This window comes from Vanessa tameamea, chromosome 4, assembly GCF_037043105.1.
Source record: "Vanessa tameamea isolate UH-Manoa-2023 chromosome 4, ilVanTame1 primary haplotype, whole genome shotgun sequence".
Classification (NCBI taxonomy): Eukaryota; Metazoa; Arthropoda; class Insecta; order Lepidoptera; family Nymphalidae; genus Vanessa; species Vanessa tameamea.
In genome coordinates, this window is record NC_087312.1 from 4,386,494 (window position 1) to 4,402,520 (window position 16,027).

At 32.7% G+C, this 16,027-nt stretch overlaps 4 protein-coding genes across 4 annotated transcripts; 2 read left to right on the forward strand and 2 right to left on the reverse strand.

Annotated features, from left to right (window-relative positions):
- Positions 1–744: 744 nt before the first annotated feature.
- Glg1 (Golgi complex-localized glycoprotein 1) lies at positions 745–6,203 on the forward strand. Its single transcript, XM_026631562.2, has 7 exons — positions 745–1,735; positions 1,813–3,509; positions 3,860–4,007; positions 4,078–4,304; positions 4,588–4,771; positions 4,850–4,956; positions 5,711–6,203. Exons 1-7 carry the CDS (start codon positions 973–975, stop codon positions 5,873–5,875), a joined length of 3,291 nt encoding a protein of 1,096 aa, XP_026487347.2. The 5' UTR covers positions 745–972; the 3' UTR covers positions 5,876–6,203.
- Positions 5,881–7,627, reverse strand: Prim2 (DNA primase subunit 2). Its single transcript, XM_026631563.2, has 2 exons — positions 6,259–7,627; positions 5,881–6,180 (listed from the first exon to the last, which is right to left on the reverse strand). Exons 1-2 carry the CDS (start codon positions 7,499–7,501, stop codon positions 5,924–5,926), a joined length of 1,500 nt encoding a protein of 499 aa, XP_026487348.1. The 5' UTR covers positions 7,502–7,627; the 3' UTR covers positions 5,881–5,923.
- A 273-nt stretch (positions 7,628–7,900) lies between these two features.
- Positions 7,901–13,729, forward strand: LOC113394320 (endoplasmic reticulum transmembrane helix translocase). The gene is made up of 10 exons (XM_026631583.2): positions 7,901–8,376; positions 8,448–8,537; positions 8,618–8,824; positions 8,916–10,865; positions 10,938–11,196; positions 11,383–11,579; positions 12,074–12,216; positions 12,588–12,720; positions 13,009–13,152; positions 13,407–13,729. The coding sequence occupies exons 1-10, from the start codon at positions 8,107–8,109 to the stop codon at positions 13,515–13,517; spliced, it is 3,504 nt and encodes a 1,167-aa protein (XP_026487368.2). The 5' UTR covers positions 7,901–8,106; the 3' UTR covers positions 13,518–13,729.
- A 197-nt stretch (positions 13,730–13,926) lies between these two features.
- On the reverse strand, positions 13,927–15,607 carry LOC113394342 (cuticle protein 7-like). The gene is made up of 3 exons (XM_064220747.1): positions 15,486–15,607; positions 14,917–14,988; positions 13,927–14,596 (listed from the first exon to the last, which is right to left on the reverse strand). Exons 1-3 carry the CDS (start codon positions 15,501–15,503, stop codon positions 14,039–14,041), a joined length of 648 nt encoding a protein of 215 aa, XP_064076817.1. The 5' UTR covers positions 15,504–15,607; the 3' UTR covers positions 13,927–14,038.
- Positions 15,608–16,027: the final 420 nt, after the last annotated feature.

The window sequence follows — 16,027 nt, forward strand, 5'->3', positions numbered from 1 at the left end:
AAAGTCAATTAAACAGCAATCAACGGTGGATCAACGTAGGATCTCCATTCGTAGTATATTGCTTAATACGTATTATACATCATATTATACATATCTACTATATTCTATACGATTCGGTATAGAATATAGTAGAAGGAGTCGCACGACGTCGATTGTTCCCTTCTACCATAGATCGACTATCGCACGATTGGTGTGATAACAAGTCGAAGATCCATTGTTCCATTATTCCATTCTTCCATTGATCTTTGATCAAAAGAAGAATGGTACAATCAACGTCGCCGTGGAACAATCAATCGATCATTTGCTAATCTTCTATATCTATACATATATGTATATGTAAGTATACAAGGTATATATATCAAAATAACATTTTTTTCAATTTTTGTCTGTCTATCTGTTTGTTCCGGATAACCTCTGGAAAGGCTGGACCAATTTTGACGGAACTTTCACTGGCAGATAGCTGATATAACTAGGAGTGACTTGGGCTACAACAAAAAATCTCAAATGTTTAATTCAAACGCGTAATTATGAAGTCGCGGGCACAGCTAGTAAAAAATATAAATAACTTGCGATAAAAAAAAATGTATAACCATTTTTTTTTTTTAATGGTTTGTAATTAATTTCGTTATAGAATTTTGTAATAACAATGCCTGTAGACTTAGCTATGTTAGAAACTCTATGTGAAATAAATAAGATAGGTATGTACGTATACCGCCATATTAAATATTCTATATTTTTGTTGTCAAATTGTCAATTTGAAATGTCAATCTATAGAAGCAATAAAAAAGTTGTACTTGTAAGCGAATTTGTATTTTTTTGGAAGTCTTACTAAATGCTGTATTGCTAAAATACTCATTAACAAAAGAAATGATACGTTATTAAGCGAAAGTTTATATTATTATAAGTGTACTCTCGGATTTTTTCAATGATAACAAATAATAAATAATATATTATAAAAGCCGGCGCATAAAAATGTATAATCTTAAAATTTCCAAAACAGTGTGCTATTTCTTATGCTTTATCTTAAGCAATGTTCAAGGGTATCAGGAAATAGAAAGTTTTAAAACTGCAAAAGAAAGATATATATTGGATTTAAGAGGATGTTCTTTATTTGAAAAACAATGTTTACAGTTAGATGATGATCTTGATCTATTGGCTTGTGCATTAAATACAACTCATAATAACAAGACTCAAATTCAATTTCTTTGTCAACATAAAATTTGGTCGCATCAAGCCGATTTACTTGACAGTAAATTCCTCGAAAATAAATTGAGAATACCATGTCAGGACGAAAATGGTATAATAGATTGTCTGGGCACAAATTTGAACTCTATAGACTGTGTTTTGAAAAAAAAAACAATTTTAAAAAATAAATCTTGTTGGAGAACTATAAACAAATTAGAAACATTAATATTTAATGACTGGCAGATAACAGGTAATTTTTTGAAGAATTGCTTGGATGACATTGAGGTACATAATTGTGGACGGATACCACCAGACCCAAAAAGCCTTTCTCAGACACATACATTGATATGTCTTCAAAGTCTTGAGGAAACATTGCGTCCAGAATGCCAAACAGAAATGACTGCTTTAAAAGAAATGAAATACAGTTCTTTACAAATTGACAAAATTGTTTTTGCTGCATGTAATTTAGATCAAAAGAACTTTTGTCCAGATGAAGTTCCCGATTCATTATTAATGTACAAATGCCTCGTAAGACATAAATTTGAAAATGGTAAGTATATTGAATTGTCAACTTAATCTTATGACTAAACAGTATAGTTAGTGGTATAAATTAAATGTCTGTTTTAGCTATGACTAAACGGTGTCAAGATCAACTATTTTATGTTCAAAGAAACATGGTAATGAACTATAAAATGAGCAAGGGCTTGGTGAAATCATGTAAAGAAGATATTCGTAAATATCATTGTCGCAAAGGAGTAGTTGACGATAAAGGGGTACGTCTAGCACAAATTTTGTTGTGCTTAGAAAATGTTTCACGAAATGAGAGCATAAAACTTTCCCCTGAATGTGTTGCTGAAATGACTGATCATAGAAAAATGCTTATGGATGATTATAGATTATCACCAGAATTAATGCAAAATTGTGCCAATGATATAACAATGCTTTGTAGAGGTATAGAAGTTGGTGGTAAAACAATACATTGTCTAATGGAACATGCCAGACCAAGAAAACGTAAAGACAAACGAATAAGCTTAGCTTGTCAAAGATCGTTAGAGATATTGGTACAGGAAGCTGATCCAGGTGAGGATTGGAGAGTTGATCCAATTCTACGCAAAGCTTGCAAACCAGTTGTAGATAGAGCATGTAGGGAAGTTAATGGTGGAAATGGAAGAGTAATGTCATGCTTAATGGAAAAACTGGGCACAACTGTTATGACAACAGATTGTGAAACAGCATTGCTGCAAATACAGTACTTTATATCTAGAGATTTCAAACTTGATCCACAATTATATAAAGCATGTAAATTTGATGCTGTAACTCAGTGTAAAGCTAAACTTCATTGGGCTGATATTAATGAACATCCATCTGAGAAGGATCCCTTAATACTACCATGCTTGTATAATTATGCATACAATTCAGAACTTAAAGGTATATTGAAACCAGCCTGTGAACAACAAGTGAGACGAGTGATGCGCCAAAGAGCAGTCAGTGTGGATTTACTTCCAGAGATAGCTGACACTTGCATAGATGACTTGGCTAATCTTTGCTTTGAAAATACTGGTAAAGGAGAAGAGATTATGTGCTTACAAACTAAGATTAAGGAGCTTTCATCTAAATGTAAAGAGGTTGTTACTAACTTTACTGAAACACAAAGCGACCACATTGAATTGAATCCTGTAGTCAGCATTAATTGTAGAGTTCCTATTGAAAAATTGTGTTCATCTGAACTAAAAAGTAAAAAAGATGAAGATGATATATTAGATTGCTTAATTTCACATAAAAATGATCCAGAAATAAAATCGAATGTAAAATGCAGAGCTGCCATTGAACATGAACAACTCATTTCATTAAAAAACTATAGGTTTACTAGAAAGTTTAAAAATGCATGTAAATCATATGTTATGAGATTCTGTCCAAAGGCACAAACAAAGTTGCAAATTGTTATTTGTTTGAGTGAAATAATACGAAATGATACTATAACTAGAAGGAAACATACAATATATAAAGAATGTCGTCAACAGCTAAGAAGTCAACTTTTTCAACAGAAAGAAAGCATTGATTTAGATCCAGATCTCAAGGATGCTTGTAAAAAAGATCTACAAGAGTTTTGTCCGTTAGTACCTCATGCAGAATCAGCAGCTTTAGAATGCTTACAAACAGCAAAAGGGAAATTAAGTGAGAATTGTAGAAAGGCCATATTTGTAGTAAGGAAACAAGAATTTTCAGATAATGGTGTCGACTATCATTTAGTAACAAGCTGCAATGACATGATTGATTTATACTGTCACAACACTGAACCAACAGTCCTTTTGGATTGTTTAAAGGTGAGTTTTACATCATTTGATTTGCAAACAGATTATATTTTGTAAGTAAATAAGGCATAACCATACTCCCCATATTAAGAAAAATGTTGGTTTATACATACCATTTTTATACATGTTTTTTTCAATATGTTATCATTTACTGTTGTACATGAGATAAAATATAAACAAATAAAACTCAGTTATTATTGACTGAATTTGAACCTATCATCTCTACATAAACATCATGCATTGAATGCACCTAGATGGATATTTGCATTTAATGTTAAAAAATGTTAACCACAGAATGTTTTGTATCAGTTTAATGTATATTATGAAAATGATGTAAAACAAAGTATATGTATTATCTTTAGGCTCATCGTTTGGAGGCAGACTTTGATAACAATTGTAAAATTGTAGTTGTTACCAGAATGATAGAACAAAATATGGACTATCGGTTCAACAATAACTTGCAAAACTCTTGTAAAGGAGACATAAAAAGGTTTTGTTCTGATGTAATTGGTAAGTTTGACTAAATACTATATTTTTACAGCCACATGCAAACATCTAAAAAAGAATTAAATTTTTGTAGCTAATGAACCACATGATGTTGAGCTTCAAGGAAAGATGTTATATTGTTTGAAGGAGAAATTCAGGGAGTCGAAACTTGAAAAATCCTGTGAAAATGAGCTGGCAAATGTGTTGAAGGAACAAGCATTAAATTATCGCCTTGATCCCCTCTTAGGCAAACTATGTAAAGCAGAAATACAAACAATATGTTCAGTGCCAAATGACTCCATTACGAATTCTGACGGTCAGGTAAATATAATATGAAAATTTTAGTACACTGTGGTTCATTTTCACCAAAAGATTTAAAAAAGAAAGCAAGTAGATCATTAATATAAGCTTTAAGCAGTCATCCAGAGTAAGCTAATACCCAAACTTGGTAAAAATAACAAAATTTTACTGCACAATAGTTTTTTTATACAAAGATTTTTATTTTAATTATAATTACTGGCACAATTCTCGAGTTAAAATGAAATTATTTTATGTGTTCAAATATTGTGTTGTTTAAATAATTAACCATATAATTATATTCTAGGTGGAGGAATGTTTGAAGAACGCACTATTAAATCATAAAATTGTATCAGGTGAATGTGCTCGTGAAGTTGTACAAATAATAGAAGAAACTGAAGTTGATATTGAAGCTGACCCCTTGTTAGAGCGGGCATGTGCTTTGGACTTGTTAAAATATTGCAAAGATCTTGAACATGGAGCTGGCAGACGTAAGATAATAATTATCTCTTCATAAATTACTATATAATTGCTGATTTTATCATTGCTAATTATGAATTTTTTTGCAGGTTTAAAATGTTTAAAGATAATTCTTAATGACAGTAATAGAAAACTCGAAGCAGAATGTCAAAAAGAATTATCAAGTAGATTGGAAATGTACAGATATGTTGCATCAGTGAGTATATTGTATTTCTTATAATATGATGACAACTGTCTTCATGTAATTATCAAATCGTAACATACGGGAGTTGATAAGTACAAAGTTTCGACTCAACCAGCATAGACATTAAGCCGCAGATCTCGAAGTCTTCCGATAAATTTATAGTTTTCCTGTCTTATTTTGCGCCCGAATTATTTCTGGTCGTGTCGGATTTGCCGTCACATCGGTTTATGAGAGTGAAGGAAAAGAGGACACTTATTTTCATACCGTGGCCGAAATCGGCCAGTACATCAACGGTATTTATATACCTAGCAATTAAAAACATTTCATAGTACAACAAATATTTTTTTATATTTCATCTGTCTTGTAGAAACTCTACATATTTAGTCTATTGATACTCTAAACTTAATGTCCGACTTATTTGTCCTAAATTGCTGTCCTATTAAAAATGATTTTTAGCTTGTACGTGAAATCTTTCACCCTTGTAGTCGTAGTTCCCGATACCAACTAAGGTGGATGAAAAAATCGGGTTGCAATTCATAGTAGTCAAGTAAATTTATCTCTTATTCCATATAATTTCTTTTTTTGCTCCTGTGTAACTTCAGCTTCACTTTAAGATGATATAGGTACAGAAGGTAAATTGAAATATCTTTCTGTCAAAGTAATGGAAATTAATAAATGGCGAATTTAAATCTTTATTTCATTATCAAGTTAGACAATCTTAATTTGATAATTGTAGAATAATAACATTAAATTGTTTCCTTTTCAGGTAAATGTGATTGAAAACTTTGGAGATGTGTATGATGAAATATCATCATCACCATCCAAGAAGTACTTTTTAGTTGTAGGAATATCAATTGTAGGATTAATTTTTATATTTGGTTTATATTGTGGCCGTATGACAAAGAGGGCTATGTATATAAAAAGAAAATAGACACATTTGTGTAATAACTAGTTTAATAATATTCTTATTAGTAAAAAATTATTCTTTCCACTCGGTAATCTCATCAAAGTCCATATCCTCAATGTTGTTAGATTCTGTTTTGACTATATTAGACTTCTCTTCTTTTTTTACCTCAATTTTAATATCACCTTTTAAAAGTTTCTGACTTTCTTCAAAAAACTGATTGGGATGATTAATACCTAAACCAAGATCTGTTTTGTTAACTGCATCAAAATATTTACTACATGCAATTTGGTAGTGACCTTTCTTAGCCATATCGACAACATCATTGACAGCTGTAAAATAATTGAAATTTTAATAAATCTAAAAAAATCAAAATAATAAATCATATTAATTACATAGCGTTTTATTACCTTGAGCATCTAATCCGTATCCTTTTAGTTTATTTTTTAAGATACCTGAATCGCAATGTCTATATGGACAGCCATGGCATTCACCCGGACCTACATTAGTGTTTATGATTTTTAAACAGTTGAAGGGAGTGTAGTTTTTTTTGCTACCTTCTTTTCCATAATTATATCTTATATTGTATGCATATTGTTTCTCGAACTTGTCTAATTCCATAATTTTTGTGAATTCCTCTCTCCAGAATCTGAGCGAATCTTCTAGTGTTACACCTATACCTTTTAAGTAAAGTCCATATTGCAATCTTCCACCATGCTTGAGATGATGAGCTGAACGTAAATGTTCATGAAGTTGCTTCATACATAAAGGAAATGATTTAGCAGATAAGAAATCAAGACTTTCTATTGGGACTGTGACTTTTGTATCACTTATAAAATCATTGCCAGAGTATGATTGATGTAAGCCTTTGAGTAAGGACACAAGTCTCTCATCTTGTTCAATCTCACCTAAATGATGACAAGCAACTGCCAAACTTTGCCGCAGTAGCATCCTAAATTGGGCAGAAAGTACTGAAATGAAATCTTTATGAGGAATATAAGCATATCCACCACGAAGATAAACTTTTCTTGATTTTACCAAGTCAAGAACTTCATAGAATTTTACCTTATAAAATTTAAAGTTTTCGATATTTTGATTATTATGATAAAATGTTGATTCCCTTAAATATTTAATAAGTTCATTCTTCTCATCATCAGATATATTGGTGTAGCATAGATTGTTTATTTTAAAAAATGAATCAATTGCATCAGTCTTCATAGTCATAAATCTCATTTTAAATAACTCCAGTTCTCGAGAAATAAACCAGCGACGTAATTCTTCAGTTCTGCAATATGCTAATCTGAGTATGAAATGAGCTATATGATCTTTTCGCCTAGCTTCCAAATCAGGCTGAAGTGTCCCACAACCCGATTTTTCGCAAAGTTTAGCATAGTACTTTAAGCCTTGATTTTTCAAATCGCTTATAACAAAGTCAGTCCATTCCTCGGAGAAAATTCTGAGTCCCTTTAAAGTCGTGGCTGTTGCCAAACATCTTAGCAAAGTAAGTCTTTCCAGAGCTAAACTTTCAAATTCTTGTAATGATATATTATCAGTAGGAGGAATCTTGTACATTTGTAAATCATGAGGATAAACATCAACAAGACTGCCAGTAGTAACTGTTTTTACAGATTTCCTTTTTATTTTAAATTCCATTACAACAAAATCAGTTATAGTTTGAGCACAATAATCACTATAAACTTGTTGTACTATATATTGTTTCACTGTTCAAACTAAAATAAGAAACACAGTCACATAAAAGACTTGAACTGAAATTGGCGCGACTTTTGACGTGCGTCGTGCAAGTGACTTTGTCACTTTACTTTTAATACGAAGATTTTAATAGCTACTACACTATACACACTGTCTAGTTAAAAAAAAATAGTACTTTACAAAAATAATCAAACAAAATTTTATTGAACATATTTCTAAAAATTTACTCGATTTAATAAGGATTTTTTAATAATTGAGACATCTTATTATTATGATTTATATATTTGGTATAAATCCATGATCAGAGGAATTTCTCAAGTAGTTGTCAATTGTCAAATTGAGCCTGAGTCAAGACTCACGATTCAAGTCAAGTGACATGGATATTCGTGTCATGTTGGATATTGCATTTGAATTTAATTTAGTCGAATATTAATTGTAAATTTCTATTTGGAATGATTGGTATATTGTTAGGAATAAATATGTTTGTTATTATCTGAGTTTATAAGTATATTAATTTATTTTGCACTAGATATCTAAAGTTTAATAATATGGCACCAAACAATATGCATTCGTCATTAGATGATTTAGTTCAATACACACAATTATTTAAACCTTTGGCTACAATTTTCCAAGGAACAATTCTACCCTTCTTGATAATTTATCCATTGATTTTCTATTGCTGGATATTTGTGTACGGTTTCGAGGATAACTTTGAAGCAGGGTTTGTGACTGTTTCGGTGGTCGCAGTCATACATATTTTCATTTGTCTTTGTTGTTACTGGAGTGTTCATATTCAATGTTTCTTGTCGTATACGCCGGTAAGTAATATACAGTAAATCTTTAAGAGTATATGCTTGAAACACTTATTAATTTGACCTTTCAATTGTAGGTTAAGAATCCTTTACAAGCGGAAATTGTTAAAGTAGTTCCTACTTCTAATAATGGGTTTTCCGAGATTGTCAAACTGCATCATGCGAAGGTAAAGAATTGTCTGCCAAATGAGTAGTTTTTATAAAAAAAAATCTAAATTTATATTATATATAAAAAAATCTGTTGTAGTCTACAAAATCAGAAGATGCAACCCCAGATGTCTGGTTCATATTTCAAAAGAGTAAATATGTTTATGATTGGGATAAAAAAACATTCCATACAGTTGAATTTCCTGCTAATAAAACATATGAAGAATATACTGAATCCAAAGGATATATAGATGATGAATCCATTGCTACAGCTGAGAAAGAATTTGGGAAGAATGAAATGATTATGGTATGATATTTAATGAATTATACATTTAATGTACATTGAACTATTTGGTAACAAAATGGACATTTTAAAGTTTTTAATTAATTAATTTCAGGTTGTACCAGAGTTTATGGAACTTTTTAAAGAACGAGCAACTGCTCCATTTTTTGTTTTTCAAGTATTCTGTGTTGCTTTGTGGTGCCTTGACAAATATTGGTACTATTCTATTTTCACTCTGGTTATGTTAGTTATGTTTGAGTGCACTCTTGTTCAGCAACAGCTAAGAAACATGGCGGAGATAAGAAAAATGGGTAACAAACCATATAATATAAATGTATATAGAAATAGAAGATGGCGTCAAATTATAAGTGATCAATTGGTACCTGGAGACATTGTATCTCTTACCCGCTCACTAAGTGATAATATAGTTCCTTGTGATATTGTGTTATTAAGAGGATCTTGTATTGTTGATGAATCTATGTTAACCGGTGAAAGTGTTCCACAGATGAAAGAACCTTTAGAGAATGAAAAAGATCTCAAACGAAATTTGGATGTTGAAGGTGATGGCAAACTTCATATGTTGTTTGGTGGTACTAAAATTGTTCAGCATTCATCACCTAGCAAAAATGTGTCATCTGGGTTAAAAGCTCCTGATAATGGTTGTATTGGTTATGTTATTCGTAATGGCTTTAATACATCCCAGGGTAAACTTTTAAGGACTATTTTGTTTGGTGTTAAAAGAGTTACAGCTAACAATCTTGAGACCTTTGGATTTATTTTGTTCCTTTTAATTTTTGCAATTGCGGCTGCAGCATATGTCTGGATAAAAGGGTGTGAGGATCCAGAAAGAAACAGATACAAACTATTTTTGGAATGTACTTTAATTTTAACATCCGTTGTACCTCCAGAGCTGCCAATTGAATTATCTTTGGCTGTGAATACATCTTTATTATCTTTATCAAAGTTAGCTGTATTTTGTACAGAACCATTTAGGATACCTTTTGCAGGAAAAGTTGAAATATGTTGCTTTGACAAAACTGGTACATTAACCAGTGATAATTTAGTAGTTGAAGGTGTGGCAGGAATAGGTGAAAACACAGATGCTACAGTTATACCACTTTCAGAGGCTCCTATGGAAACTATTCAGGTTCTGGCCACTTGTCACTCTTTAGTACAACTGGACGACGGAGTCGTTGGAGATCCATTAGAAAAGGCTACTTTAAAAGCAGCTGAGTGGAACCTCACAAAAGGTGATGCCGTTGTACCAAAGAAAGGTAAATCACCTGGTTTGAAAATCGTTCATCGAAATCATTTCGCAAGTGCTCTCAAAAGGATGTCTGTAGTAGCTGGTTATCAAATAAATGAGAGGGGTTTTATAGAGACACATTACATAAGTAGTGTGAAAGGAGCTCCGGAAACTGTTAAAACTATGCTAAAGGAAGTTCCTAGCCACTATGACCACGTGCATTTAACTTTATCTAGACGAGGTGCGCGAGTTTTAGCTTTGGGTTATAGAAATCTAGGAAAATTAACATCACAGGAAATTAGAGATTTATCGAGAGAAGATATCGAATCTGACCTTACGTTTGTCGGTTTTGTAATTATATCATGTCCCTTAAAGAACGATTCCAAAAAAGCAATCGCTGAGATTGTTCATGCATCACATTCCGTTGTAATGATTACTGGCGACAATCCTTTGACGGCATGCCATGTTGCGAAAGAGCTTAAATTTACTCAAAAGAGTGAAGTGTTAATTTTAACTGAATCAAATGATAGTTGGAATTGGAAATCAATAGATGAGACTGTAGAATTACCGGTCCAACCGTTTAAAACTTCAAAAGAGTTGACGAAAAAGTATGATCTATGTATAACTGGCGAAGGTCTTACATTCCTAAATAAATGTTACACTAAATTTTTTTTGGAAATCATATCGCATATTAAAGTTTTCGCTAGATTTGCTCCAAAACAGAAAGAATTTGTCATAGTCACACTTAAGTCACTCGGATACGTAACGCTGATGTGTGGTGATGGTACCAATGATGTTGGAGCTTTAAAACATGCCGATGTAAGTATATTTTAAGTATCCATTTCTCGAAAATTTACATAGATGCCTGAACATCTATTTATAATGCTTCAGGTGGGTGTAGCAATTCTCGCAAATGCGCCAGAACGTATACGGGAGAAACGTGAAGAACGTCCGAGTCCAATTGAGCCGGATCTTCCTCGTCGACTGCCGGCCTCGCGAGACGCACGCGCCGAGGCCCGGGCTGAGGCCGCGGCGAGGCTGCGACGGGCAATGAAGAAGTTGGAGGAAGAAGATCAGCCTCAACTCGTTAGGTTGGGTGATGCTAGCGTTGCTGCTCCCTTCACAAGTCGGCTGTCTAGTATACTTTGTAGTACGTAAATTATGTTTTTATTTTTTGTCTCCTAAAATTTTTCCAATTTTGCATTTTTTTATTATTATTACAATTGTATTTTCTCCCTCTTTACTCACAAGCTTAGTTATTACTGCATGATATGATTATGACGTAACGAATGAAATACACGATTACGATAAATAAAAATTGATTTATATGTTACAGTTTGCCACATCATCAAACAAGGGCGTTGCACTCTGGTGACAACACTTCAGATGTTTAAGATCTTAGCCCTCAATGCGTTGATATTGGCATACAGTCAGTCTGTGCTTTACCTTGATGGTATTAAATTCAGTGATGTTCAAGCTACACTTCAAAGTCTTTTGTTGGCGTCGTGTTTTCTTTTTATATCGAGATCTAAGGTTGGTGATTTTTTACAAGTATTATCTGTTTGGTTCACGCCAAATATTTAATCATATTAGTATTAGTGACCATTTAGATATTTTGATAAAAACAATTCAAACTGAATAACAATAGTTGTTTTGTGACTTTTTTTGGCTAAAGTTTACACTGAAACGCTAGATATATTGAATTTCGAGCTACCATAGTTCACCATTGCCTTAATGCCGCTATTTTATTTATTTCTCATTTAGTCCACCGCAAGGGACATGTGTTTCCGCAAAGACCAGTGCACTCTATATCCCCTAACTTTTAAAATACAATTCGAAGCCCAATTAAAGAGTTCAGGCGACAGACACATGCTCGTCGAGACACGATTTTAACACACACAGCCAAATTTCGAACTCTAGGCTGCCACTAACAATTTCTTTACAGAAATCTTTTCACCATCCGGCCTGCCAATACAATAAGTTATATATTTGCGTAAAATAATATTGTTTGTTTATTACGTTTTCAGCCTTTGAAGCAACTGTCTAAACAGCGCCCTCTTCCGAATATCTTCAACGCATACACTGTAATGACGGTGCTCGCGCAGTTCGCAGTACATTTCTTGTGTCTGGTATATTTAGTACGTGAAGCTACTCTGCGTTCTCCTGACAGGTAGATCCCACGCTTTAAAACTTAAAAAAGCACTATTGCTTAAACATAGAACTATTTATATCATGAAGGGCTGGGCACTGCCCATATAGATATTTGTACTGTTAGAAATATTAATCATTCCTCGCAATACCAACGTTTTCAAATTTGGGAACTAAGATATTAGTTCCCAAAGTTGGTAATGATAGTCCCTCATTCACCCTTCAAACTAGAATACTAAGTATTTATCTTGTAGATTAATATTAATTGCATGCTGTTTTGTATTATTTTTGGGTGAAATATTAATCAATAGATAATTGGGCTGATTATTAAAATGTTTCAAATTAAATGTTACAATTTGTTGTTAACCATTAAAAGTTAATATACATTTACAGGGATACAAAGCCAAAGTTGGATATGGATTTATCTGAAGATGAAGAGCGTGTGTTTACGCCGGATCTCGTAAACAGCACTGTCTATATTATTTCTATGGCACTACAGATATCAACATTTGCTATAAATTACAGGGTAAGTTGTTTCAGCGACATTTGCATCTTTATATTAATAATTTATGGAGACATATTTTTTCTGTTCTCTAACTGAAAAAGCTATGTATGTGTAATAAAACAATGTATGGAGATAGACCTAATCTATCCTATCACTAGATTGTACTCTGTTCGCTGATCAACTATACTGCGAATAGCCAACAATCTATTTGACCGCTCATCAGTAGCTATGTATGGACGTACGTTATTGGCTTGCGTGTAAAAATAATTCAATAAGTACAATGCTCTTTATGTCTTTACTTTTCGACAGGGTGAACCATTCATGGAAGGTCTAAGAGACAACAAACCATTGCTGTACAGTATACTGATATCTGGTGGAGTTGTGTTCGCGCTGGCGACGGGAGTCCTTCCCGACCTGTCTAATTTGTTTGAAATCGTGTACTTCCCTCCAGATGTAAGTATTGAGTTCTTTTAGATTTATATAAACGTAATTTAATAAAAGACCACTTAATTTTGTTTTGAAAGATTTGTATTAAAATATTTTTTAAAGACAAACCTTTTATGTTATATAAACTATTTTTTGTATGTTTGTAATGTTAGAAAAAAGACGCCTTGTAAGCCTTTTTATTGGTTTCATTTTTATACAATGGACGAATTTATTTTAAATGAAAATAATAATTGAAATTATTTAATGCTTTTATTTTTCAGTATCGAGTGATTTTAGTACAAGTTTTAATAGCGGATATGGTGTTCGCTTATTTGGTGGATCGCATCTGTCTGTGGCTGTTCGGAGACGCGCGCGTCAGCACCGTGACGTAGCGCACCACGTACGCGTCCACGCACACACCGCGGCAACCAATCGCGTTGCAGTGTTCTTTATATCGTTGTGTGAATAAATGTTCAGTGTTATATGTCGGTGTGTGTGGTGGTCGTGTATAGACTCACAACAGCTCAAATTATATGCATTTAAAGTTATGTAAATGTGTCAGTGGTATTTTATTTATGAGAAATAAATGTGTAGTACATTTTAATGTTGTTTTACTTATATACAATGGTCAAGGAACTCTTAATTAAAAATTATTGTTATATTATATTGATTGTAATATTATTTAATTTTTTTATAATACATATTTTATTAAATATTTTATGTTATAGTTATATCAGACATGTTATGTGTACTTCTAATGTCATTAGGAGTTCAAACTTAAATAAAAATAAAAAGACAATGGAGATTGTACATGTTTTTATTTCTTCAATTACAAGTTTTAAAACCATGTTAATCACAAATACGGACGCTGAAAGACCATAGCTTAACTTTTATAACTTAAGAGACAAAGTAATCAATGTTTCCATCCTCCATAACCAAGACCGAGGTTATAGGATTCTTTCAATCCCAAACCGCTATCTAGTCCCCAGCTGTTAGTTAGTCCCAATCCGTTATCGAGTCCCAATCCGTTTTTGAGTTCATATCCATTGAGTCCCAATCCACTGATTCCCAATCCACTGAGTCCCAATCCACTGAGTCCCAATCCGTTATTTAATTCCCAACCTTTATTTAAGCCTCCAAGATTGAGAATGTTCGATGAGTAAGAGATAGCCTTACCATAGATGGGTGCTGCGATAGGAGCGATTTGTTCGTAAACTGGTTGGATGTATTGTTTACTAATCACTGGGGCTTGTATGGTCTGTGGATGGATTGCATTTCCAACACGCTTGACGACTGCGTTAAAACCTCTTACGGAATCTGCACTGTAGTCGACTACTCTCAAGGTGCCGTCGGGCTCGGTGAGAGAATAAGAACCCTTAACGACGTCGCCATCGCGAACCTCTGATTGTTTCTTGTTGTCTCCAGTATGTGGATCATTGACAGCATAGTTGAATTCATAGCGAGGTATGGACTGGAATAAATATATTTGTTGCTAATAATTCATTTGTCTTAAACAGATAGCGCTTTTTGAATTTATTTCGAAAAAAATACTTTCATAGTAATTAGGTTAAGAAGTATATTATGACGTTTTAAATTTTAAAAATAAATGCGTATAATTAATAGTCTGTTAAATTGATTTGCATCAATCTGCTGCTCTGATTAAACTATATAGTGTTATTTTTTACTTCGACAAATAGACACAAGACTATCTGGCAAATTGAATTAAAAAAAAAAAATACGATAATTTTCCTTCATAAGTACAGCCTGCTGGCAAATACACTGTTAACTTACGTAGCTGTCAACTGCCGCTACTTCATATCCTCCGCTTGGAGCAGCGACGGCTGCACCAACAAAGCAGGCAATCTTTGTCAAATATAAAAAAGATAATTATTATAGGTACTGTATTAAGAGTACTGAAATGGTTATGCACAAATATAATACAAGTTAACAGATACAAATCACGGTGATCAATATCAAGTGTAATTATCGTGAGGAAACATGAATGGATTGGAAGAAAAACACAATAGATGTCAAACATCCTCGTAAGAGTTTTCAGTTACCATTATATTCATTTAAAAAATTGAGTGACTTAGACGTGCTGTTTCAAACTTATATATGTAATACGAACAGACCCGGAAGCGCGTCGCTATCGCGAAGCACGGATATTATAATGGTACCAATTTTGTGTCAAAATATTTAACGGCTTTTTTCGTGATGTGCGTAAGAAAAAAAGCGAAGCAAAGTACATAATATGATGAAATACTTATACGTACTTATATAAAACATATACCTGGTTATAAAGCAGAAAGATTTAACCTTTATTTAATAATCAGATTAGAAAAGTAATAATTTCAACTTACCGCGACAAAGATATGCATTTTCAATAAAAAGTAATTTCTTTCAGCGCCTGAGCAAGTATAATACGTTGCTTTGTATGACTGATAAAGAAATACAGCGAAAGTTGATTTTATACTAACCTCGCCTCTACGTTGGTTAACTCCTGATTATCCTTCAGTTTTTCACGCTCATTGACTATTCGAATAACGTGATTTGTACTATTTTCGTAACATCACAAAATTAGGACTAATTACGCTACAGTTACTAGTTATTCATACGCTTTAAACTTTCAACATAAGCTGAATTCATTAAAGGATAAACTTACGGTTAACTTTATATACATATGTGTACAAATTCTACTAAGTATAAAGTTATCTAGCTTAAAGTTAAAAATTAATATGTAGTTGATGATATTTTCATTATTAATATAGATTTTATTTTTAATTGTTAAATATTCTCTGTTTTTTTTTTATAGATGAATGTTGTTGTATCAAAACGACAGCACGAGTGTCATATTTCTTTCCTTCGTCTAAAAGTTACAGTGAAAATATATCCTTAAGATCTG

Excerpts from the sequence above, each read along its gene's own strand:
- Prim2 (XM_026631563.2), bottom strand. The coding sequence starts at position 7,501 with ATGGAATTTAAAATAAAAAGGAAATCTGTAAAAACAGTTACTACTGGC. Across the intron at positions 6,181-6,258 it reads ATACGGATTAGATGCTCAAG|CTGTCAATGATGTTGTCGAT; the intron begins GTAATAAAACGC and ends ATTATTTTACAG.
- LOC113394342 (XM_064220747.1), bottom strand. Across the intron at positions 14,597-14,916 it reads TAGCGGCAGTTGACAGCTAC|TCCATACCTCGCTATGAATT; the intron begins GTAAGTTAACAG and ends TATTTATTCCAG.
- LOC113394320 (XM_026631583.2), top strand. The coding sequence starts at position 8,107 with ATGGCACCAAACAATATGCATTCGTCATTAGATGATTTAGTTCAATAC. Across the intron at positions 8,377-8,447 it reads GTTTCTTGTCGTATACGCCG|GTTAAGAATCCTTTACAAGC; the intron begins GTAAGTAATATA and ends TTTCAATTGTAG. Across the intron at positions 12,217-12,587 it reads ACTCTGCGTTCTCCTGACAG|GGATACAAAGCCAAAGTTGG; the intron begins GTAGATCCCACG and ends ATACATTTACAG.
- Glg1 (XM_026631562.2), top strand. The coding sequence starts at position 973 with ATGTATAATCTTAAAATTTCCAAAACAGTGTGCTATTTCTTATGCTTT. Across the intron at positions 1,736-1,812 it reads AAGACATAAATTTGAAAATG|CTATGACTAAACGGTGTCAA; the intron begins GTAAGTATATTG and ends TGTCTGTTTTAG. Across the intron at positions 4,305-4,587 it reads TTACGAATTCTGACGGTCAG|GTGGAGGAATGTTTGAAGAA; the intron begins GTAAATATAATA and ends ATTATATTCTAG.